General features: G+C 39.9%; 1 protein-coding gene across 10 annotated transcripts in view; it reads right to left on the bottom strand.

The window, feature by feature from the left end:
• Lrrc7 (leucine rich repeat containing 7) overlaps positions 1 to 26,920 on the bottom strand; it is a 453,319-nt gene that overhangs the window by 105,436 nt on the left and 320,963 nt on the right. For all 10 annotated transcript variants that reach the window (XM_032897090.1, XM_032897087.1, XM_032897091.1 and 7 more), the window contains exon 9: positions 4,790 to 4,864. In XM_032897090.1, coding sequence (XP_032752981.1) covers positions 4,790 to 4,864 — 75 coding nt within the window. The remainder of the gene's footprint in view (positions 1 to 4,789; positions 4,865 to 26,920) is intronic.

The following is a 26,920-nucleotide window of genomic DNA, read 5'->3' as shown; positions in this document are numbered from 1 at the left end:
ACCAAATTGTGCTTTGCTTAAATATACCTAAAGTAAGCTACTCAGGGTCAGACTCCCAAAGTTTGAACCAACATTAAGTTTCTTAATCATACTGAACTGAACTGCTTTCTTCCTCCCCACAGATCATTACTCTGCTGGCCATGGTGGTCACAGAGACCCCTGTATTAGAGTTTCAACATTCCGCTCATTCACTCTCCATTTCTGAGACTCCCTTTTATATACTACTATTTGTGTTATTTATTGCAGACAACATTGAGCCAGGCAGCAATGTCTGGGAAGACATAGATAAAGTCAAAGGCATTTTAAGTTTTTGAAACGAATTGTCATTGTGAAGGACAGGCTGGTTTTCAACTCAAAAACATTTCTGTTCCCTTTTTCCAAGGACTTTGATCATAACTACTCAACACCATAATTGTCAAAAACAAGGTTTTTGTCTTTAGGGAAGTTTTTACGTTAGTGAGGGCAACATCCAAAGAAACAATTAGAAACACTCTTTATAGGTGAATTAAAATTCACATGGGAAATAGCACAGAAGAAAGGAGAGAGAGAGAGAGAAAAGAGAGAGAGAGAGAGAGAGAGAGAGAGAGAGAGAGAGAGAGAGAGAGAGAGAGAGAGACTGTCCAACAGCTGTTATTTGTCAAGAAAGTAGAAATTCAAAGGTATCGAGATGGTTCAGTGAGCAAAGTGCCTGCTGTAAAAGCCTGGAGACCCCAGCTCAATTCGTGCTGAAACCAGGCACACTGGCAAATGCTCACACTCCGAGTGTTAGGGAAGCAGAGATAGACCTGTCACACATAGAGCCGGTCTAGCTGAGCTAGTGAGCTCTAGGTATAGCAAGAGATGCTGTCTCAAAAATAAGACGGAGACTAACGGAGAAAGACATCTAACATCTGTCTCAGGACTCTGCATGCGTGTGCGTGCACCGTTTCTTATACAGAACCTCAGCATTCGTGGATTTTGGTCCGTGATAAACAGAATCTTGGAAGAATCCCCTAGACACCAAGGAGCTACTGACAAAAGGATAGAGCATTTTGTCTGTATAGTAGCTAGATCCCCAAGGTAGTGAACATGAGGAGGAAGAAAGATGGGCTCAAGAAAATGTGAAGTCAAATCAAGGATTTCTGACTGACTGTATCGGGTGGGAGGGTCAGCTTCTACCTGTGGTCACTCAACTTGTAGGTGGATAACAGGAGACAGCTGGGTAAAAGCTTCCATTTTTCTTTAGTTTCAGGATGTTTATAGGTAAGTGCCTCATGCATTTTGGTGGCTTCGAAGTTCACTAATTTGATCCACTTATGGACACCTTATCATTTGTCTGTACTTAATCAACCGAGTCTAAATAAGCCAGCAAAAATTAATCAACTTGATTGGCACTTGGTTGGTTTTATATATTTCTAACCTAATATTCTATATTCATATAATGCAATTTGCAATCAGACCAGCTACAGTGACCCTCATCACTGCATTTCCCTGGGCCTGCTAGGAAAGCAGATTCTCCAGCCCATCTTAGAGCCACTGTCCTCAGCAGCCTTCCAACAGGCCCTAATGCTTGGAGCTTAAGATTATGGGTGAAGTTCCCTAGGAAACAAGGCAATGACCGAGATTCAGGATGGAGTCCTCAGAGAATTATCAATAGAGGACAGGAGAGGCAGGGAAGGAAGGAAGCAGACCTGGACATTTTGACCTGTGGAAGAGTTGTGAGAAAGTCTTCAGCAAAGTTCCAATAGTTCTGTTCTCCCAACCCACAGGTGTCTGAGCAGGGGCTGAGGGGCTGGGCTTTTGCATTCTACATTTATGGCTTATTAGAGGAACAGAAGATTGCCCAAAATGGGGTTTTGACCTTAGCGAGGAGGCTCTCATCAAAAAGGGTAATCTGAAGAGGCCAGGGAAGCTGCATGCAGCATTTCCAGAAGCCGGAGAATAGAGAAAGTTCTTCATTCTTGAAGAACACAAACAAACGTATGCTTTCTGGGTAACATTTTTAGGTTGCCCCAAGAATGATGGTTGGAGCTGAAACAGAACTTTACTCGGATTGGACAAAGGTCATCCTGTCCCCAATGCCCCTCATTAATTCAGGGCCTCATCCTGCCTCTTTAGGTCACTCTTTTTTTTTTTTTTATTATTAACTTGAGTATTTCTTATATACATTTTGAGTGTTATTCTTTAGGTCACTCTTAAACTGGGTGGAAGCAGACATTTGGGGAGCTGGCCCTCCAGAATGTAGGAAAAAAAGGTTGCAGGTGGCACGTCCCCTGCTTAAAAGAATGACATTTAATAAAAGTTGCCCCTTTATTATCATGTCGCCCCAAGGAGGTATGAGCGTGTTAACCCTCTCTTTGCCATAGGAAAAGGACCCTCTGTTCTTTTGCATTGTAGTCCTGCTTCTGTCCTTTAATTGGGAGTTTTATTTTCCATCTTCGAAGCTGCTTTCAATGCTGTGTTGTTCTTTCTAGTACTTCCCAGGAAGTTTAAAGAAAGGAATCTTTAGGAAGATTCCCTGGAAACCACACTTGGGTGTTTATTTTTGAGTCTTTCAAACACCTTCTAAAGGCACCCTATCTTGTAACCCTTGGGAGGATTTTTCTTGTGTCAGGACTGCTCTGGGAGCAGAAGTGAATGACAGAAGAAAGAGTGGAAATCACGAGGAAGATGCCAGACCACTTAGAAATAATACCATTTGTCATAGTTTGCACCATTAGGTCATAGTTTGGTGTATTAACTTTAGATTGACAGCTGTAAGATGTCCTTTGTAGAAGAGGAAATACTTTATCATTCTACTTGCCTCTCTGGGCTATGGAAAATGAGTAGAACGCAAGAGTCTGGACTATGTATGCTAAGTACATTGTCACTGTCCTCAGACACACCAGAAGAGGGCAACAGAACCATTACAGATGGTTGTGGGCCAACATGTGGTTGCTGGGAATTGAACTTAGGATCTCTGGAAGAGTAGCCAGTGCTCCTAACCACTGAACTATCTCTCCAACCCCTGAATCTAGAGTTCTAAAATATTAACTTAATGTGTTAGGATGCATGAGCAACGAAAGAAGTGGATTTGCTTTCCCTCCACAACTCTTCACAGTAAACACTAAGGTTATTAATCTTTGAGACTGATTGACAGGTTGGACTGGTCATGAGCAGGTTGCCAGAGCCATGTAGCAAACTGGGGCCAGTTAAGCTCGGAGGAATGGAAAATTCACATGCAGGGCATAGCAAAACGTCAAATTAAAGTATACTAAATAAAATTAGCCATGGACCACAGCTGAGCTAGTGGACTTGATTCAAAATTTTCGAAAGAGACAGGCTAGAAAGATTGTCCGACTCACCTTTTTGTTAGACCTTTGGATTCTGCAAATGTAACCGCTACAGAAAGCACAGTGACCCTGACTCTCACCTGTACCTTCTACAGGCTCCAGAGAACACACGGATACACTGTGAGATCAGATGCTACTATGCAAAAGCAGCTGCTTTGATTTACAGACCAGGGCTCACTGGAACTGTGACACGAGCTGGACTGAAACTACTCAGAGGGTTTCTTTGAGGATCCAAAGAATGAATATTTATAAGCTTAGTTAGGCAGTGCCTGACGTGCACACAGTAAATGCAAAGGAAGTGGCTTTGTTTAAATGAATATATTCACGAAGATGGTGAAAACTTGCAGCTAGGAACACCTCAGACTTTCCTAACTCTGTTCAAGAATTAAGAAGTCTTTTATCTGCATTCTCCAGGACTGTACATACACTGGTCTCCCTTCATTCACAGGGATAAATTCTAAGATATTCTGTGGATGTCTGAAACTGCTTGTGACTCAGACCTGTACAGACCGAGGCTTTCTCTATGTATTTACGTATCATAAAATTTATCAAGCAAAGAACAAACTGCAGTAAAACATCAGAACAGCGGACTAATAAAAAACTGCTTAAGCCAGGTGTGGTGGTCCACACCTTTCATGCTGGCACTCGAGAGGCAAAGGCAAGAGAATTTCTGAGTTCAAGGCCAACCTGGTCTACACACAGAGAAGCCTTTGTCTTGAAAATCCAAAAATAAATAAGTGAATAAATAAATAAATAAAAAGCAAACCATTTAAACTCATACATTTTCATTTCTGAAGTTATTATTGAGTCTCCCAAACAATACAACTGAAGGAGTTGGCTATATGACCTCTGTGCTCTGACACTGACATAGTTTCTGATCATATTAGCAAACTGTCTTGTAGAAATCAATAAGCATGAGATGTACAAAGACCCAGTTTTATGCCTGTGATGCTATTACACCAGGATGCTGCTGCTCCAGGGAGATGTAATGGAACCACCCTCTCACAGAAGGGAAACCTGACTGTGGTTCAGCTTTTGTTGGATACTGTGTGATCCTTGTGATTTTCAAAGGTGTAAGTGGCTTCTACTGGACAAGAAGCAAACAGAGAAAGCCATTTCATTTGTGAAGGATTCTAGCAGCAAGAGGAAAGACAGCTGTACAGTTAGTTACCTGTGAGAATAACGCTGCTTTTTGAGAAATGGAGTGCATATTAAGAATCCAACTGTGACCTTATCAGCTTTTAAAATCCAGTGAGCAGGATAACGGACTTCAAGAGAAATCTCAGCTTTCTTTCTTTTTGCAAGCCACAAAAGGCACAGAAGATTAAAGACAAACCTGTGAGAAGCACTTAGTGCTCCGGGCCCTAAAAAGTGTTAATTTGCTTTCCAAGCACTGGGAATGCAGATGTGGGATTAATGGTTAAAAACATAATCAACCTTCAGCAAGCCAGAACGCATGCATGGCAAAGCTTACGTACCCCAGGCAGCACTTGCAATGCGTTGTTATCCATCCACAGCTCCCTCAAATTCTGAATTTGATCCAGAACTTCAGGCTGAGTGAGAGGCAAAGAAAAAAGAGAGGCAAGAAACACCAAATCAGTCTTCTCTGATCATAGATACCAGATGTCATTTCTTGTATCTTTAGCTTTTATTTAGGAATCTATTCTTAATCTAAGAAATTTCATGTTTAACAGATCCTCAAAAGACCCAGTCTAGAGGGGAAGCACAGACCTATTATTATCTGGAATCAATCAGAATACTTATTATAAAACTTAAGACCTATTACCTAGACATCTTAATCTATTTCTTTAATATAGTTTGGCTATCTTTCATATTCTTTTTAAATTACTTGTTAAGTTTATTCTTCACATAACTTAAGATTTTCTTCTTAATTTAACTTTTTTCTAAAATTTATTTATGTGTGTGGGTGTTCTTGCATTTATGGCTGTGCACCATATGTATGCAGTGCCTGTGGAGGCCAGAAGGGGGCATCAGATTCCCCTGTAACTGGAATTATGGACAGTTAATAGGCCTCAATGTGGATGGTTAAACCTGGGTCCTGTGAAGAGCAGTCATTACTTTTACATGCTGAGCCAGCCCAAGTGGCATCAGCATTTGAAAGCCAAGACACTACTGTTTTAAACATGGCCATGTACCCTGACTGTGTGTGACTGACTCTTCACACATATTAGGTTCTTACTGTGTGTTGGTGCGATAGTCATAATTCTAGCCTTTGACTTCCCATCTCTTCATTTCATTACCAAAGAACTGTTGTTCTTGATGATGATGCAGAGATTCATTGTGTGAGGCGCTCTCTAGCCTTACTGTGACCTGTAAGGTGCTTTCTAGCCTTACAGTGACTCATGAGGAGTTACTTCTCTATTCAGGTCAGACTGCTTGAACTTCCCTCCCAGACCCTCCGTGCTGAGAAACCTAGGTGATTGTGGGTGCATAGATCTGAGGAGTGATATACAAATTAGGCCTCTACTGACAAAAATCATACAGAAATTTATTTTTAAAGCATTTCTTTGTACATATATAATTTCAAGATTGAGTAAAGGTAAAAGCAAATGTGCATGTGAATAGCATGTGGGTTATTTTAGACAAATAATTAAAATTCTGGATATGTATTACTGTAGAATGTAGAACATCTTCAACATTTTCAGAGATGATTGATATTTTGACTCTCTAATAGTACTATTATTCCATAGGGGATAATAAGAGTAGTTGTTTTAAAAATTATTTTATTTATTTACATTCTAAATGTTGTCCCCTCCTGATCCCCCCCAGAGTTCTTTACCCTATCTCCCCTCCCCTCTCAGAAGGTACCTCCCCCTTTCCCCAACCTCCCCCCCACCACACCAGCATCTCCCTTCCCTAGTATATCAAGTCTCTATAGGATTAGGCATCTGGTCACCCTCTCCCACTGAGGCCAGACAAGATAGTCCTCTGCTACATATGTGCCAGGGGCTTTTTTTTTTAAAAACAAAACAAAACAAAACAAAACAAACGACACCATTTTCTCTGAATATCCTGATCATTGGTGCTGAAATTGTTTTTCACCCTTTTCCTTTTTCAGCTTAGTTGGGTAACATCTAAAATCTGCACCTTACAAAGGAAGCCTACCTTCAGCTTAGGAAACTTTCTTCCACTATTACTCAAACCTTTTATTTAACATCACAGTTGCTTTATTACAAGCCCTTTGGCTCTCACAAGTGGCAAATGTTTTATTCATGAATTTCATAGCCCACATTTGAAACCCCGATACACAAAATTGGATGGCTGAAAATGTTCAGCACTTGATGAAAAGCCCACTTATGATTCTCTCAGTTGTGATGTACGACATGACTTGAGATTGTCTAACCTCTCCAGGTAATTTCTTTGGAGACAGAAAGGTCACCTCCACAGGGTCTGGGCCTGTTTCAAGGTTACATTAATTTTATTCTTCTCTGTTTTATTTCAGAATCAATTCCACTAACATGCTCATAAAAATTTAAAGCTTTGTTTTAATTCATCCACGTTCAGTAATATATAGGAAGAAAATGATGTTATACTGCAGTAATTGTTGAGTGAACAAATAGGTATTCTGGTGGCAATAATGAAAGGCACTGCTGAGAAAATGTAATTGATTCATAATTAATTAAAATGCTTTAATCCATAAGCTCTTATGAATATTTTAATGTCTATGAGTTTAATATATCCATTTAAATAATCAGATGAGTATATTGATGGGATGGGGGGAAGATAAGATGAAGCGGGGAAGGAAAACCAATACGTGAAATGGTAAAATTAGCATAGCAAGAGATCTAAAAATTCTGGAAATCTGGCCAGTTATCAAAAAGTGTCAGTTAGCAGAATTTCACTTAGAGTCTTATGTGCCTTAGAAGTCTGTAGACAGAAGGAATCGGTGAGCAAACTCAGGAATTTAAGTCAAGAGTAAGCTTGGTATTCACTGTGACTCATTCACTCCAGGGACACCTCCTCCACATAAGAAGATGCTACAGCGCCCAAGAACATAATCAGATAGCGGTGGGGTTGTCCTGTGTCTGATTCTTTGAATGTCCTTTTCTACAAATCTTAGCATGTCATACATGGATGACAAAATTCTGCTCCCTGTGAATGCCCGAGTGCTAAGATGTCCTTAATGAGGTGACGGTATGCAGCCCTTCTGGAGGTAGTTCTAGAGGAGAATTGGTTAAGGTGACCCTCATGGTACAGAGTAGGGAAGAATGGCTGCCACAGGCACTCATCTTTAAACATAGTAGAGTTGTTATAGGGAAGCAGGGATGGTATCATCTGTCTGATTCCACATTTGGATGAGAGATAATTATCAGAGTCACAGGGACAAAACAAAGCCTACACCAATGGGCAGGTAATATTCCCAGTTAGATGCTTCCAAAGGAAATAATCTAATCCTCTTCCAGACACAGTGGCTACTTTATCAAATAAACATGTATCAAATAAACATGCCTAGGAAAGCATAAATAATAATTAACAACAAAAACTAACACTCACTATAGCAAGACCCTTTGAAAGTTCTTTTTTTTTTTGCTTTTGTTTTTTGGGATATTTTTGTTAATTAATTAATTAATTAATTAATTATTTTTTTGAGCTGGGCGTTACAGAAGTCAGGCAGGCATCAAACTCATTGTGTAGCCAAGATGACTTTGAATTTCTGACACTCTGGATATGTGCCACCATACTTAATTTATATAATGTTGGGGACCAAGCCATCTGTACATGCTGGGAGAACTCTAACAATTCAGCTCAAGCCCAATCAAGGTGTTTTCCCACAGACTATTTTCACTAACACATATTAATCAGTCATCAAGAGAGGTGTCATCATGGATGGGCAGTAACATTGAAGACTTGGGTTTGGGGACGGCAGAGCTACTGTCTTCGCTCAGGTTCTCTCTCAGTTCTAGGTGACACAGTAGCACCACCCACATGGGGAGATTCTGAGAATGTTTGATTAAGTTCAATTCTATCAATACAGCAAAATACCCAGGGGCTGGTACTTTATTAAGTAAAGAGGTTTACCAAGTCCGCACTTTGGATGGCTATGGGTTTCATTTCATCAAGGTCTCCCTGGCTGCATTGCAACATAGCAGAGGACAGCAAAAGAACTGACTGTAGCATAAAGAAAGGGAAAATAGAAGCTGGCTCTCTCTATATAGCAGCTTGCTTTCCTGGGACTTGCTACTCCCCATGTAAGGACTACATTAATTTCTGTTAAGGCAAGACCTTCGATGTCTTAATTATCTTCAGCCAGGCTCGATCTCTCTCTCTCTTTTTTTTTTTTCATCTTTATTAACTTGGGTATTTCTTATTTACATTTTGATTGTTATTCCCTTTCCCGGTTTCCTGGCCAACATCCCCCTAATCCCTCCCCCTCCCCTTCTGTATGGGTGTTCCCCTCCACATCCTCCCTCCATTACCACCCTCCCCCAACAATTACTCTCACTTCGGGTTCAGTCTTGGCAGGACCCAGGACTTCCCCTTCCACTGGTGCTCTTACTAGGCTATTCATTGCTACCTATGAAGTTGGAGCCCAGGATCAGTCCATGTATAGTCTTTGGGTAGTGGCTTAGTCTCTGGAAGCTCTGGTTGGTTGGCATTGCAGGCTTGATCTCTTAAAGGTTCAGTCATCTCTTGGCATGGTCATACCTAGACCAAGCTCCTGAAAATGAACCTTTGTGGAAAATGGCTTATTCATGTTCAAGTCACTTAGTGTTCAGTATTTGGTGTTAGCTTTATTCTTCATTTCACAGAGTACCATGCCTAAAGAAGAAAATGAATGTACCCCAAGTTATAGCTATCATACGGGGAAGGCTAGCCTGATCTTAAAGATATGTGAACTATGGTGATTGAGTTCAGGAGCAGAGAATCAGCCTTGGGGAAATGACAGGTGGCTCACATGTATGTCGTGTTTTCAGGTAGAACCTCTTAGTAGGGAGAGGTCACACGCCAGAATTTGGATTTGCAGTCTTTTGATAAATTCCCCCAGCATGTAATAAGGCTCTGTTACATTCCAGAACAGAGAACTAAGAATTTGGAGCAGTCCTCTTGGGAGTTATGTTCAGGGAGTTCACATTTCCTGGCTTGGTCAAGGGACACGATTCTGGTTTCAGACATGTCACTGTGTAGCACCATCCATTTAGACTTCAAATTAATTGACCTTGCAAGACTCTAAATTTAAGAATGAAAATTATGTAACAAATATATTCTCATATCATAATGTGAACTGGTTTTACTTTCTCTAAAAATGATAGCCATTTACATCTTCCAGCCTCTAAGTTCAGTGCTGTCAGGAGCTATGACGATGTGCTCGCTCCTGTTTGTAAAGTCTTACACAATTGTTACAAGCCTCAGATTACACAAAATACGCTACGCTGCCCTGTGTTTACTCTGCGTCCTCTCCCTATGCCCTGTAGGCATGAGGAGCCCCACTCTCTGTGTTTTTCATGCTTACTTCTGCTATCTGGTCACCCTAAGCCTGTTTGCTGATCTCTGGCTGGCACAGACATCCTTCCTGCTGTTGGTATTTGAACAACAGCGATGAGCTTGGAACACTGAAATGCTGGAAGCCCTGATCTGAACTCCCTTGTCCCCTTTGTTTTCTGCTCCTCCTAAAGCAACTTTTTTCATGGGAATGCCCTTTGAACAAAAAAGCAACCCATGAGCATAAATGATAAATTCCTCAAATCCTTGTCAGCTACCTTCTTAAAATAACACTCAGACTGTCATCTCAATGATCAGTATCACTCCTGTAGTCTGAGCAGTGTGCAGTTTTGACAGTGTTTGTTGTTTAACTCCTCCTTGTATGTTTGTTTCATTTAGCCCAGCATCCCAGAAGACCCATCCAGCAATTACCAGTGTGGCTTTTCACTGACTGTCCTTATTCTCTATTGACTCCTCCCCTTCCTTCCCAAGTATAGACGCATTATTAACAGTTTCTCAGCATATCATTTAGCAAACTCTTGGCATAGTCTTGAGCTTAGCATGGGTTCAATAGGACTTTCTGCCTTTTCTGCAACTGTACTAAGATTTGTTGGAGAAACCTACAATTTGGCTTTGACTTCCCTTTATATTCCTGACAAATGCCATAAGTGGGGTGTTGGAGGCTTGCTATTCAGTGACTGTCCTCTAGGAAATTTCCTTGCATCCTGGAGACAATTTTCACCCATTTCCAAAGTGTCCTCTCTATTCTCTCTCCACATTTACTATTGCTCCCTGAAGTAGTGACCGTCCAAATAGACTGACTCTAGCCATCTGCAATTTGAACCTTAGTCTCCCATGTATATGGTTACAAAAATTAGCAGATAACATTTTAAAGACAGTTAGCCAAGACATTTCTCTTGCTGCATAGATTTCTTCTTTATTTTATTTCTCTGGTGCCAGGGGATTGAATAGCTCATACCTTTAGTCATACTACTTGGCTAAGGGTGCAGAGTATGAATGTGCCTAAAAATAAGACAGAACAAAAACAAGCAACAACACCTTGTGCTTACCAAAAACAGCAATAACTAACCCCCAAATATTCTCTTTGTACCAAAAATCACATTCCCGTGACAGAAAGTGGACCACTTAGGACCTAATTGAAGTTGAGTTGGGTGCACGTTTAATTTAAAATTAGTGCCCTGCATTTATGTATTTTCAGCAAGTTTTCTGATTCTCACTCACTACATCTGGCTCTCCCAAATTTGTATGATGTTTTTACCTGCATTTTGGTCTCTTGGTCTCTTCTGGTCTCTACGAACTCCAGTCTCCTCTCTGTGGACAATCTCAGCTCGCCTCCCCTTAGGTTTCTTCTAGCAGCTTCCATGTTCTGCTGCCTCTTCTATTTATCCTCTCCTACCTGCTATTCTTCACAAGAATGTGGTAGAAGTATCTTGCCTGGTCTGCCTGAGCCTAAACTGGCTCTCATGTAGTGTGGAAAGGGACTTATGGAGTCTCTATGCCCTCTATGCTGAAGCTGGACCCTAGAAAATATCTACATATGTCAGATTTGGTGCCTTCCTAGCAACAAGCAAAAAGAGCATAGGGATGGAAAAAAAATCAACTTATAAACACAAAACTTACACTCATGACATCCATGACTAATTAATTAAAGAAAACATCATGGTTGTACTTTCAAGACAGAAAATTTGTAATGGGGCAATTTTTTTCTACAATCTTCAGGTGATGTATAGATGCTCATTAATGGAAATTATATTTGGATCAAGCTATATGGGTTTTTATAATAGACCGGTTTTCTTCATCTTAATGTTCGAAATCCTGAAAACATTTAGTTATACTTCATTTGCAGTTCCATCATTACACATTCCTAGGAGCTAAACTCCAAAAAAATAGAAAATTTTATTTCTTCCCCACCAGAGAGATACTTTTTTTTTCCAGTTTAGATATTTCAACAAATGAAAAATGAATCAGTTGTTTTCTTATTGGCAAACCCATAAACATTCTTCACCCTATTTTAGCTGTGAGGTCTACACTGGCAGCTGTAAGCTCTGGATCAAGGCGTGCTCCTCTGAATACCTGCAATTAATCACATGCCTGTTACAAGAATTTTGGCAGTGACCCCTGAAGGTCATGAAGATGAACTGAGAAACCAAGATGCCTATGAACTGTGAGACACTGCTGCTCATTGAGCACTGTGCAGCTCAGAACTGAAATTCTATTCAAATCAGCAGGCACATAAGGTTTTTCGTTCTATTAAACTTTATGAATCTTGCCCAATTACTGGAACAGAAAATATCAGTGGAATTGTGCCACCAATCTGCTGACCGGTGAGCATCTCACTGAATGAAAGCAGGAACAAACGTATGTGCCTGTGTTACCTTTGCTGCCTCAGGATACACAGGTAGGACAGATTAATGGAGATACATGTATCTGGAGCCAGAGATTGTGGCAGATGTAATCGTAAGTGCCAAAGGAAACATTAAATGAGTTGACTGAATACTATTGGTCTCTCTTGCCAAAGCACTCCATCACAGGTATAGGAAGTGAAGTATGTACTGTTCTGCATGTTCTAAACATGCCTTGTTTCCACACCACTTAGTTGCTCTTTTCATAGTCTTAGTCTTACTTTTCTCTGCATGAATTCTTTTATGTGAACGATGCCAATTATGAATATGTTTAAAAACTTGGTTTTAAACAACAATTGAATGAACTGTTTGACAGGTGAATTAAGGTCAATACAACTCTACATCAGTGCACTTAAACTATCCTCATGGCGCTACATTGACACGTTTACCAATCCCTGCTCCAGGGCTAATTAGTGCTGTGTAATTTAGTAACGTTATAATTTTATTGGTATAATCTACAAGGATCAAGGTTATACAATTCAATTTTGAAATTACATGCTCGATTCTTTTGATTATATTAATTTTTGCTTTGTTTAGTCAAACTTTTTTCCCATCTTTATTAAATTGGGTATTTCTTATTTACATTTCAAATGTTATTCCATTTCCCGCTTTCCAGGCCAAGATTCCCCTAACCCCTCCACCTCCCCTTCTACATGGGTGTTCCCCTTCCCATCCTCCCCCCATTACTTCTCTCCCCTCAAGAATCCCGTTAACTGGGGGTCCAGACTTGGCAGGACCAAGGGCTTCCCCTTCCACTGGTGCACTTACTAGGCTGTTCATTGCTACCTATGCAGTTGGAGCCCACGGTCAGTCCATGTATAGTCTTTGGGTAGTGGCTTAGTCCCTGGAAGCTCTGGTTGGTTGGCATTGTTGTTCATATGGGGTCTCAAGCCTCTTCAAGCTCTTTCAGTCCTTTCTCTGATTCCTTCAACAGGGGTCCCATTCTCAGTTTAGAGGTTTGCTGCTGGCATTCACCTATGTATTTGCCTTATTCTGGCTGTGTCTCTCAGGAGAGATCTACATCTGGTTCCTGTCAGCCTGCACTTCTTTGCTTTATCAATCTTATCTAGTTTGGTGGCTGTATATGTATGGGCCACATGTGGGGCAGGCTCTGAATGGGCATTCCTTCAGCCTCTGTTCAAAATGTTACCTCTCTATCCCCTTCTAAGGGTATTCTTGTTGCCCTTTTAAAGAAGGAGTGAAGCATCCGCATTTTCGTCATCCTTCTTGAGTTTCATGTGTTTTGTGCATCTAGGGTAATTCAAGCATTTGGATTAATATCCACTTATCAATGAGTGCAATGTGTTTTTCTGTGATTGGGTTACCTCACAGGATGATATTTTCCAGTTCCATCCATTTGCCTATGAATTTCATAAAGTCATTGTTTTTGATAGCTGAGTAGTATTCCACAGTAGTAGTAGTAGGGTAGATGTACCACATTTTCTGTATCCATTCCTCTGTTGAAGGGCATCTGGGCTCTTTCCAGCTTCTGGCTATTATAAATAAGGCTGCTATGAACATAGTGGAGCATGTGTCTTTGTTATATGTTGGGGTATCTTTTGGGTATATGCCTAAGAGAGGTATAGCTGGGTCCTCAGGTAGTGCAATGTCCAATTTTCTGAAGAACATCCAGATTGATTTCCAGAATGGTTGTACCAGTCTGCAATCCCACCAACAATGGAGTATGTTCCTCTTTCTCCACATCCTCCCCAGCATCTGCTGTCGCTGGAGTTTTTGATCTTAGCCATTCTGACTGGTGTGAGGTAGAATCTCAGGGTTGTTTTGATTTGCATTTCCCTTATGACTAAAGATGTTGAACATTTCTTTAGGCGTTTCTCAGCCATTTGTCATTCCTCAGCTGTGAATTCTTTGTTTAGCTCTGAACCCCATTTTTTAATAGGGTTATTTGTTTTCCTGAAGTCTAACTTCGTGAGTTCTTTGCATATTTTGGATATAAGGCCTCTATCAGTTGTAGGATTGGTAAAGATCTTTTCCCAATCTGTTGGTTGCCGTTTTGTGCTAATAACAGTGTCCTTTGCCTTACAGAAGCTTTGCAGTTTTATGAGATCCCATTTGTCGATTCTTGATCTTAGAGCAAAAGCCATTGGTGCTTTGGTCAGGAAATTTTCTCCAGTGTCCATGTGTTTGAGATGCTTCCCCACTTTTTCTTCTATTAGTTTGAGTGTATCTGGTTTGATGTGGAGGTCCTTGATCCACTTGGACTTAAGCTTTGTACAGGGTGAAAAGAATGGATCTATCTGCATTCTTCTACATGCTGACCTCTAGTTGAACCAGCACCATTTGCTGAAAATGCTATCTTTTTTCCATTGGATGGTTTTGACTCCTTTGTCAAAAATCAAGTGACCATAGGTGTGTGGGTTCATTTCTGGGTCTTCAATTCTCTTCCACTGGTCTATCTGCCTGTCTCTGTACCAATACCATGCAGTTTTTATCACTATTGCTCTGTAATACTGCTTGAGTTCAGGGATAGTGATTCCCCCTGAAGTCCTTTTATTGTTGAGGATAGTTTTAGCTATCCTGGGTTTTTTGTTATTCCAGATGAATTTGCAAATTGTTCTGTCTAACTTTCTGAAGAATTGGATTGGTATTTTGATGGGGATTGCATTGAATCTGTAGATCGCTTTTGGTAGAATGGCCATTTTTACTATATTAATCCTGCCAATCCATGAGCATGGGAGATCTTTCCATCTTCTGAGATCTTCAATTTCTTTCTTCAGAGGTTTGAAGTTCTTATCGTACAGATCTTTCACTTGCTTGGTTAAAGTCACACCGAGGTATTTTGTATTATTTGGGACTACTATAAAGGGTGTCCTTTCCCTAATTTCTTTCTCGGCTTGTTTCTCTTTTGTGTAGAGGAAGGCTATTGATTTATTTGAGTTAATTTTATACCCAGCCACTTTGTTGAAGGTGTTTATCAGGTTTAGTAGTTCTCTGGTGGAACTTTTGGGATCACCTAAATATTCTATCATATCATCTGCAAATAGTGATATTTTGAATTCTTCCTTTTCAATCTGTATTCCTTTGATCTCCTTTTGTTGTCTGATTGCTCTGGCTAGGACTTTGAGGACTATATTGAGCAAGTAGGGAGTGAGTTGTCTAGTCCCTGATTTTAGTGGGATTGCTTCAAGTTTCTTCCATTTAGTTTAATGTTAGCAACTGGTTTGCTGTATATGGCTTTTACTATGTTTAGGTATGGGCCTTGAATTCCTATTCTTTCCAGGACTTTTATCATGAAGGGGTGTTGAATTTTGTCAAATGCTTTCTCAGCATCTAATGAAATGATCATGTGGTTATGTTCTTTCAGGTTGTTTATATAATGGATCACGTTGATGGTTTTCCATATATTAAACCATCCCTGCATGCCTGGGATGAAGCCTACTTGATCATGATGGATGATTGTTTTGATGTGTTTTTGGATTCGGTTTGCAAGAATTTTATTGAGTATTTTTGTGTCGATATTCATAAGGGAAATTGGTCTGAAGTTCTCTTTTTTGTTGGGTCTTTGTGTGGTTTAGGTATAGGAGTAACTGTGGCTTCATAGAAGGAATTCAGTAGTGCTCTGTCTGTTTCAATTTTGAGGAATGGTTTGGATAGTATTGGTATGAGGTCTTCTGTGAAGGTCTGATAGAATTCTGCACTGAACCCATCTGGACCTGGGCTCTTTTTGGTTGGGAGACTTAACGACTGCTTCTATTTCTTTAGGAGTTATGGGGTTGTTTAACTGGTTTATCTGTTCCTGATTTAACTTCGGTACCTGGTATCTGTCTAGGAAATTGTCCATTTCCTGCAGATTTTCTAGTTTTGTTGAATATAGGCTTTTATAGTAAGATCTGATGATTTTTTGAATTTCCTCTGAATCTGTAGTTATGTCTCCCTTTTCCTTTCTGATTTTGTTAATTTGGACACACTCTCTGTGTCCTTTGGTTAGTCTGGCTAAGGGTTTATCTATCTTGTTGATTTTTCTCAAAGAACCAGCTTTTGGTTCTGTTGATTCTTTCTATGGTCCTTTTTGTTTCTACTTGTTTGATTTCAGCTCTGAGTTTGATTATTTCCTGCCTTCTATTCCTCCTATGTGTACTTGCTTTTTTTTGTTTAGAGCTTTTAGGTGTGGTGTCAAGCTGCTGATATATGCTCTCTCCTGTTTCTTTCTGCAAGCACTCAGAGCTGAGTTTTCCTCTTAGCATAGCTTTCATTCTGTCCCATAAGTTTGGGTATGTTGTACCTTCATTTTCATTAAATTCTAAGAAGTCTTTAATTTCTTTCTTTATTTCTTCCTTGACCAGTTTATCATTGAGGAGAGCATTGTTCAACTTCCATGTATATGTGGGTGTTCTTCTCTTATTGTTATTGAAGACCAGATTAGCCCATGGTAGTCTGATAGGACGCATGGGATTGTTTCTATCTTTCTGTATCTGTTGTGGCCTGTTTTTTGCCTGATTATATGGTCAATTTTGGAGAAAGTGCCATGAGGTGGTAAGAAGAAGTTATATCCTTTTGTTTTAGGATACAATAGTCTATAAGTATCTGTTAAGTCTATTTGGTTCATGACTTCTCTTAGTCTGTCTATGTCTCTGTTTAATTTCTGTTTCCATGATCTGTCCATTGATGAGAGTAGGGTGTTGAAATCTCCTACTATTATTGTGTGAGGTGCAATGTGTGCTTTGAGCTTCAGTAAGGTTTCTTTTATGTATGTAGGTGTCCTTGTATTTGGAGCATAGATATTTATGATTGAGAGTTCATCTTGGTGGATTTTTCCTTTGATGAATATGAAGTGTCCTTCCTTATCTTTTTTGATGAGTTTTCGTTGAAGATCAATTTTATTCAATCTTAATATGGCTACTCCTGCTTGCTTCTTCAGACCATTTGCTTGGAAACTTGTTTTCCAGCCTTGTACTCTGAGATAGTGTCTGTCTTTGTCTCTGAGGTGTGCTTCCTGTAGACAGCAAAATACTGGGTTCTCATTACATATCCAGTTTGTAAATCTGTGTCTTTTTTTGGGCAATTGAGTCCATTGATGTTATCTTCGTATTTGGAGGTGAGATTTTGTTTGTGTACTTGTCTTCTCTTTGTTTTGTTGCAAAACAATTAGTTTCTTGCTTTTCTAGGGTGTAGCTTGCCTCCTTGTGTTGGGCTTTACCATTTATTATCCTTTGTAGGGCTGGATTTTTAGAAAGATATTATGTAAATTTGGTTTTGTCATGGAATATCTTGGTTTCTCCATCTATGTTAATTGAGAGTTTTGCTGGATACAGTAATCTGGGCTGGCATTTGTGTTCTCTTAGGGTGTATATGACATCTGTCCTGGATCTTCTGGCTTTCATGATCTCTGGTGAGAAGTCTGGTGTATTTCTGATAGGTCTGACTTTATATGCTTCTTGACATTTTTCCCTTACTGCTTTTAGTATTCTTTCTTTGTTTTGTGCATTTGGTGTTTTGACTCTTATGTGACAGGAGAAGTTTCTTTTCTGGTCCAATTTATTTGGAGTTCTGTAGGCTTCTTGTATGCTTATGGGCATCTCTTTCTTTAGGTTAGGGAAGTTTTCTTCTATGATTTTGTTGAAGATATTTACTGGTCCTTTGAGTTGGGAGTCTTCACTCTCTTGTATACTTATTATTCTTAGGTTTGATCTCATTGTGTCCTGGATTTCCTGTATGTTTTGGGCCAGTAGCTTTTTCCATTTTCCATTATCTTTGAAAGTTGTGTCGATGATTTCTATGGAATCTTCTGCTCCGGAGATTTTCTCTTCTATCTCTTGTATTCTGTTGGTGATTCTTTTATCGCCGCCTCCTTGTCTCTTCTTTTGATTTTCTATATCCAGGGTTGTCTCCCTTTGTGCTTTCTTTATTGTTTCTATTTCCATTTTCAATTCCTTCACCTGTTTGATTGTGTTTTCCTGTAATTCTTTAGGGATTTTTGTGTATTCTCTAAGGGCTTCTACTTGTTTATTTATGTTTTCCTGCATTTCTCTAAGGGTGTTGTTTATGTCTTTCTTAAAGTCCTCCATCATCATGATCAAATGTGATTTTAAATCTAGATCTTGCTTTTCTGGTGTGTTTGGATATTCATTGTTTGCTTTGGTGGGAGAATTGGGCTCTGGTGATGCCATGTAGTCTTGGTTTCTATTGCTTGGGTTCTTGTGCTTGCCTTTCGCTTTCAGACTGTCTCTGGTGTTACCTTGTTCTGTTATTTCTGACAGTGGCTTGACCATCCTATAGACATGTGTGTCAGGAGTGCTGTAGACCTGTTTTCCTGTTTTCTTTCAGCCAGTTATGGGAACAGAGTGTTCTCCTTTCAGGAATGTAGTCTTTCCTGTCCACTGGCTTTCAGCTGTTCCTTTGGGAGTGTGTCCTGAGTCCACCAGGCAGGTCACTTGGAGCAGAAAAGTCTTATCCTCTGGTCTCGGCCTGAAGTCACTCCTCAGGGCTAAGTTTCATCTCTCTGTGAGGGCAGCAACCAGAAGGGCCTGCCCCTACTTCTTGGTCCCTGTGTGCAGGGGGCCCTGATGGCGCTAGGTGTTTTCCTCAAGAGTCAGAATTGTGGGCAGAGAGTAGTCTCCTCTGTTTTCACAGGTGTGTCTGCCCCTCTGAATGTCTAGCTCTTCCCTCCCACGGGATTTGGGTGCAGGAAGCTGTTGACCGGGTTCGTTCAGATCCGGGCACAGTCTGGATCACAGGGCTCCTGCAGCTTGCCTGCCCCTATCTTCCTGTGCCCAGAGGCCCTATACAGTTTCCTCTTGGGCCAGGGATGTGGGCAAAGATGGGCAGAAGTGGCGGTCTCTTTTGCCCTGCAGTCTCAGGATTGCCCACATGTCTGGGCGATGAGCTCTCTCTCCAATGGCTCTCTCTCCAATGGGGTTTGGGAGCAGGGAGCTGTGGGCCGTGATCTAGTCAAACTTTTATATTACAAATGAGCAAAGACCTTTTGGGTGTAACTTCAACCTATGCCAATTACAAACTTGTCAGTTTTGTTAGTCCAATTTATATTTTATCAGCTTCAAGTAATACATGTTCTTGGTTATATAGTTTTTCTAATATTTAAAATTCTGGAACTCTGGAGAATCTATCCTCAAATATTTCTGCCTTCATTTTTAGACAGCAGGACATCTTTGTGACTGCCAAGACCTCTGAATAAAGTACCACTACTTTTCTTTGTTGAACTAAGTTCCATTCATCCTTCAGATTTCAAGATCACTTCTGCAGGGCACCCTTTGTTTGCTGGAGCAAACTTTACTAGAAACTTGTTTAACTACTTGTTAGAGTGTGATATCCTCTCTAGATTCTACATGAGTGGGATAACACTGTTTTTCTTTCTATGTTTCCTTGCATTCTTAGAGCATGAGAGAGGGATCAATGTGGTCATGTGAACTACACCAGCTATAAACTGTTACTGAACACTGTATTCTCTTTAGTGTGGACAATACAATAGAAAACAAAATAGGAACAGAGGATTTTAACAGTTCATCAAACAACTGCTAAATGAATGAATGAGTGGATATACCTTAATGACACCTGGCCTTTGATATCACATATTAACAAGTGCTAACTTGAGCTTGCTTCATCATGTTGTCCAGAGAACTCTACAAGCAGTCAGTTGGTTGCTACTAAGATTTCTGAGTGCGCAGGTGAGGTAACCATAGATGTATGGGTTGCCACTATATCCTAGTAATAAAGGAATGTGTGTGTCTGTTTCTGTGTACAGTGTATTATTATTTTTCTAAGCTTTGTTTTACTGTTGTTTTATTTAGCGTGAGAAAGCTAGTAAAAGTTTACTAAAATGCAAATTCTTGCAGCTGTCATATAAAAATGTTGCTCATATATTTTTCTTGTAGCAAATGCTTTGATGGTTTGGTCTGTTTTCCCCTTTCATGTGGAATTGTGAACAGACACTTGGGTAGGTTACTTCTGTATCAATCTTATATTTCTACTTGTGCCAAGATGGTGGATACATGCCAAATCAGCTCTATGGCTCCCTTGTTGGTGATCAATCAGGCCAAAGCACTTACTTTTTCTTTTATTACATGAAAATGAAATTAGAGCTTATGCTGTAGGAAGATACCTTGTTTCATTCCTCTGCCCTACTGCTGGCTTCTATTGAACTCATTGTCAACCCTCCATTTGTGTTCCTCAACCTTTTTCCTTTGATTCTGACAATCTCATGATCAGCATGCCACACATATTAAATATAACTCCACACATATTAAATATAACTCATTTTTCAAGGCCCGTTCCTTGAAGACGGTGCCTTAATTGCTTTACTCATAACTCACCCTGTGAACACACCAATTCCAAGTATCCCAGTATCCACTGTGGCCAGTGTTCAGTCCATATATTCAGGGGAAGTGAAACAATTAGGAGATAATTATATGCCATTTTCCTAAGATGGTTACAATGGCCTATCTGTCCAGAAAATAACCTTTACCTGAAGGCAAGGGCATACTTCTTACTTCTTTATAAGTCCCTCAGGATGGAGACTGTGTCTGGTTTGTGGCAGGATTGAAAAACAAAACCTTCTCTTGACCAGTTAATAGAGATTATTTTCTTTTTCTTTTTTTTTTCTTTTTGTTTTTCGGAGCTGGGGACCGAACCCAGGGCCTTGCGCTTGATAGGGAAGAGCTCTACCACTGAGCTAAATCCCCAACCCCGAGATTATTTTCATTCATAAAAATCACCTTTACAGCAAACAAGAAGACAATGTATCACCTGGGTTTCTGTGCTCTGCTGGCATCAGCTAAGAAAATGATAAGATTACTGATGTCACTATTGACAATCAGGCATTCTTATGCTGAGATGTTGGATGTGCCTGAGAGTGAATAGAGAATTCTAACCCAGAATAACCTTATAAGTGCATGCTTATGTTTTGTTGGCAATATATATTCTTCAAATTGTGTTTGTTTTATTTTCATATAAAAATATACACTAGAATGGGGAAGAACAGTAGCTACCCACAAAGCTAATGGTTACCTCAGCTGTGCTAGCAGATGAGACCATTACTTTCAGAAAGTAAAGAGCTGGGGGGCCAAGTCAACTGTGTGGCTACTGAAGAGTCCAGGGAAAGTCACAATTCCCACCTTGCTTTTGTATGTCAGGTGTGCAGCAAATATACTAGAGAAGGGTATCTATTTCCTGGTAATCCTTCTGTGTTTGGCAGAGTCACACCCATCTGTGACATATTGGTGAATAAGGAGGGGCTTCCTGACACTGTGGAACTTAGATTTTAAAGTTTTGTTGAATCATGGATCGTCAGTTATCAGTTACATTGAATAATTTAGAAAGTTGTGCATTTGTGTATTTGTTATTTTACACACTTCTTTTTACATTTTGCATATTTTCTGTGCCTTTAATCATATACATAGACCATCTTGGGTGAGCCCCAGGTGTTATACACAGCCAGGAACCTTTTCTAAATCCTGCATCTATATTTCTCTTATATTTTCCCCATATGTTTCAAAGGTACTCAAACTCCATGCTGACAGAACTCTCTTGTCTTCAGTTCGCTTTCCTCTCCAGCTGTGTTTCTCTTACCTTTTACCCAGACTCCAGCCAAAGTCACACTCTAGCTTTCCCTACCTCCTCATGTTCTCAAACCCACCCTCTTTCCCTTCATTTCTTCCATTTTTACTTTGGTTCTAGTAGCCCAGTGTTTGCTAGACCACTATGACCTTCACAGATTACTGCTCTTTGGGTTTTTTTTTTTTTTTTGCCTGTTTCTGATGAAACAAAAGTACCTATCACAACTTGACACACCCATAGTGACTTAGTAGTAAACAGGTGTTGGTAAAGCATCTTTCATATCAGAGTATTTTTTAATGTGCAAGGTTTTGACCTTTAAGACAGGCTGCCACCCATGGTTGAATGTTAGGTTCTCTCGTGGTGTTAAAGAGTCTGATGTCCTGGCTGCAGTTCTTTCTCAACCATTCTCTTTTTATTCTACAAAAGAGTCACTATCTGGCCCCACCATCACACAGGCTTCCCAGCTGCCTCCGCCGTATCACTACTTCGCCTTCCCAGAGCTTTTAAGGCATCCCTTTTTCTGAACTTCCATGCCTTTTCCAATCAAAAGCCAGCTTTCAGCTTTCCTATCTTATTTGTCTGAGTAGCTTTCTGTGAGCTGCCACACTGATTTGCATTCTTATTAAGCTTGGATTTCAAAAATGCCAAACATGTGTTTAATTAATCTTTGGAACCTCAGCTCCCACAGAATAACTGCATAAACAAACACAGGGCAAATGCATACTGCATGGATAAACAAGAAGCTGACTCAAGGCACCAGGGGGATTTGCCTTCTATTGCTCCCTAAATCCCACCAATAGGACACACTCAAAACTAAACTGAAAGAAGGAAGGGGAAGATGCTTCTGTTTGTAAGCTGAAAAGACGAGCAAGAGGGTAGGGACATAGAAGAGGAGCTGCAGAAGCGATAGAGTAAATTTGATTATCCTAAAAATTTCAGTATCATCTACTTGTGACTTCATAGAAACCAAAAGGACTCTCTCTGGGAAATTAGAGTTCTTTGGAGCCCCTAATGAGCTCCAAAAGTCTGAAAGGCTTGCTGCTTCTGTTGAGAGGACAAAGCTCTAGTAACTATTAACACATGCCCTTCTACCTGTCCAGTTCAGCATTGCAGTGAGTGATGTTTGGGCCTGGCATGGTGAGTGAAAGTGAGACATGTTAACGTCCATTAACTTCTCTCCTGACATGGAGGGGGGTCACCCACAGGCATGCTGGGGAGCTGGTTGAAAAGCAGTTAAATGGGGATACCTTTGACAAAGATATGATGAACTGTCTCTGCATGTTCTTCAGTAATTTCTGCAGATGCTTTGTGGGAACTATTTAGAATTCAAACGTCATGGGATTGCCTGGCAATACTTTCATAACTGATTCAGAACCTGACTCCTGTTTATTGCTCTGATCTCCCAGACACTCGTGTTCCTGTCTAGATTATGGCAGTAATATTAATAGCTTCCCGACTATACCTTGACAACCTTCACGTCAAAACTCTTTCTGTTCATGGTTAACATAGTAGTAAAGGAAATAACAGTAACATTGTGTAACATAAGTCAGTCCATATGTCAAAAGATAAAAGGGCTTAATGAGGGTCCCAGCAAAGCTTTGGGACCTTCAGTTTCCCAAGAACTAGGGGTTTTCTCTTGCCTACTACTGGGTCATTGCCACTTTCTCTTCTCATTCTCCTGTGTCCTTTTGGTCTTGCAACCTTCAGCTCTACTATCATATTTGAAGTGAAATTCATCTATTTCATTAGAAAAGTCTTAACTGTGAACTTGAACTCACATTTAACACATTTTACTCTGGTTCCTTCAAGACTTTTTTGTTCCTTTAATTTTTCTGATTGAAAATGTTGACAGAGTCACTTGTACTTTGCTAAATTGAAAGAACATGCCCTCTCATTATAGAGGTAGGTTGATTCCATTCATGGTGATCATTATGGTATTGCAGTAATGAGAACTGCCAACAGGAGAAAGCTCCTTTTTTTAGCAAGCTCAGATAAGGGGATTTATTTTATTGCTGTTTGAAACCACAAAAACAAATTTTTATTTGCCTGTTTGACAGTGGAAACCATGAATTGAGATCCTGCGTTAACAGATGTTGCATTGATGGACAATAGTGATCCTCTTAGATTCTCTTATGAAAGAAATGTCTGCAACTATTTTCACTGGAAAAATTGTTTTTTACTGAATCATTCATCAAGGATTTCTTTCAAATTCCAGAGTTAGTTGGAGTCTTAATGTTTCTATTGCTGTGAATGAACATCATGACTGTATGCAACTTGTGGAGAAATGGTTTATTTTCAAAGTCCATCACTGAAGCAAGGCACAAACTCATGCAGGAACCTGGAGGCAGAAGCTAATGCATAGGAAATGAAGGAATGTTGTTTACAGGTTTATTCCCTATGGCTTGCTCAGTTGGCTTTCTTATAGCACCCAGGACCACAAGTCCTGGGTTGATATCACATTAGCTTGGCCCTCTCATATCAATAGCCAACAAAGAAAATGCACCAATGTCTTGATCACAGGCAAATCTGAAATCCTTCAATTGAGGGTTCCATTTCCAAAACAGGTCTGTCTATTTTGTAGACATAAAACTAGCCATCACAATTCACCTTTTGTCAATGCGACACACAAATATATCACTATTCAGCTAGAGTCTTTCTTTCTTCATTTATCCTCAAGAGAGTATGTTAATATTAACAACACTATAAAACATTCCGACTTTAAAAGTTGTAGGCCTTTTTAAAAATGAGGGTGGGACAGGGAAGAGGGGAGGAGCTGTGATTGGGATGTAAAGTGAATAAATGAATTAAAAAATCCAAATATTTTAAAAGTTCAACCCTTTAAAAATGCAACTGTGGGCTCCAGTAAAATAAAAAAAAAAATTAAATACTTTCCCAAAGGAAGAAGAAAGAACCAGAACATGGTCGCAATTAGATCAGAGTAAAACTGAAGTCCAGCTGTAGAAAGCTCAGTGTCAGGCTCCTGAGCTCCAAAGGGCTTGCCACAGCACACATGCTGCACCTTGTAGATTCAGGTCAGCTCCACTCCACATCTGCTGCTGTTCTTGGTGGTAGACTATCAAAATGATGGGGTCTCCCGCTACAACTTCCAGTGCTGCATTTTCACTGGTAGCCACTCCTGGAATCTCTTCAGGGACTCTGACCCTGCTACAAGCCTCAACTTCTTCCCATGACTCTTTTAACCCTAAACCTTCTACAGCAACCGGGGCTGTACTTTTCACTCATGAGCTCTCCCAGCTTTTCTTCAAGGACTTATCACTTGCTCTCTATGACCCCTTCATGCCTTCAAAACCAGTAGTACTACCACAGTGATTCTTACACTGCCACGTTTAGCTACCAGCATGAGATGCAGCTTCAGCTCCCACGGTGTCACAGTTTCTATTTGCTGACCCTGAGGAAATATCTCCAGATTTATATTCCTTACTGTTGCTGGTGTCTTCTTAACCACTGCCAATTTCTTAGTTTCAGCTAAAATCCAGCATCAATTGTTTCAGTAAGGACATTTCATGTTACTGATGTTGGACTCTTGTTAATCATGGCTGATTCTGACTAGAACCACAGAATCTTAATTAAAAAAAAAAATCCAATGTACAGCCACAATAGAGTCTTTACTTCCCCCGAAACGTCACAAGCCAGGAGTCCATTGTCTGCTTTCCTCTCATCAGTCTTATTGTCCAAGGTTGCCTCAGAAAAGCCAGCTGAGCTCCGAGCATTCAATGATTCAATGGCTTTTTCTGTCCAGTGTTCATATGACATCACAATGGGAGTTTCTTAATTGGGACTTCCTCTTCCAAAGGACTCTATCATATGTCAGGTTGACACAGAGCTAGCCAGCACAGTAGGAATGGTCACAATTTTGAATTATAAATCTTCCTACATAAGCTGTTTGGAAGACGTCTAATATTGCTCCTGGAGATTGACTCCTCAAAAGCCAGCTTATAATAAAATGATTGCTTTTTCAGATAAGTGAAAGTGTTTCTCCCATCTCCATTACTGTCTAGCTTGAATTAAACATTTCCTGCGTAGATAGGCACAATTCCGATGATTAAAACTAACTGAGCTGTTTGCTTTTAAAACCAGATGATTCATTCCAAGTGCCAGGTGGGAGCTGGGTATTCTGCTAAGCCAGGGAGAACTTTCAGGAGAAAATGATGCCAAAATCTAGTCAGAAAGGATTTGTATTGTACTAAGCACAGAACTGAACTGCCCCTTATTAGGCTATTGGCTTTCTGATGGGAGCTTACTCTTTTAAAGTCTCCTTCAGAAATCTGAAGTTTACTGCCTTTTTTTCTTTTCTTTTCTTTCTTTCTTTTTTTTTTTTTTTTGGTTAGGTGGATCAACATAAAACAGGGCATCTTGGAGAGAATGAGGGGATAGACAAATATGGAATTTTCAACTTTTCTTCTCATTGTTTCACCAGCAACATTTCTTCAGGCTGTGGTGACACTAAACACTGTAAGACCAGTTATTTCCATTTGTGGTTTTCTCCTCATACTACAAAAGGCTTGATGCCCCTGAAAGTCATAGCGCCAGCACACAGCCATTCCTTGTAGCATCATCAGCTTCAGAATCTCACAGTTCTTCACTTGCTCTCTTCTGTTGTGTGTTAGTGGCTTTCTGGAGCTATCAGTTCTATGTTCTCTCTTCCTCGTCCCCATCTCCAGGGCATAATTAGCTAGTTTTTATTCCAAAATTCAATTGATACAGTTTGCACCTCTGGTACTCCTGACCAAGGCAGACAATGCTTGTGATTACAGTAAGAGTGAATTTCAGTTCTTAAGTTTTGTTATGTTAATAACTCTGGCAATGACTCTGATGTGATTCAAAGTCTTAATAGTTCTCCAAATTCAGGGAAATGGAGGCATTACTAATCAGGATGTTTCACATTTTAAATACTTTGCCTAAAGATAAGTTGGATTGTTATATAACTAATCATTCTTATTTTGTTCTTTTAAAATAATCTTTACTTGAAGAACAATTGATAAAATTTGATTAGATGTAGGAAACATGTGGTAATTACACATGAAGGAAATGAATATGTTCACGAGTGCTGTTTGCCTCGGGTGTGCATGCATCTTAGGTAATTAAAAATGAGCAAACCTTGGGAAACTAGGGAAGTGGAAGTACTTACTGTGATGCTTTTAATAAAATTAGTTTAATAGTCAAATGAATTTCAATTGCATGTGAAGACATTAA

The sequence above is a fragment of the Rattus rattus genome, chromosome 3, assembly GCF_011064425.1.
Source record: "Rattus rattus isolate New Zealand chromosome 3, Rrattus_CSIRO_v1, whole genome shotgun sequence".
In the NCBI taxonomy this organism is placed as follows: Eukaryota; Metazoa; Chordata; class Mammalia; order Rodentia; family Muridae; genus Rattus; species Rattus rattus.
Note: the sequence above shows the minus strand (reverse complement) of the source record. Positions and strands in the feature narration are given on the sequence as shown.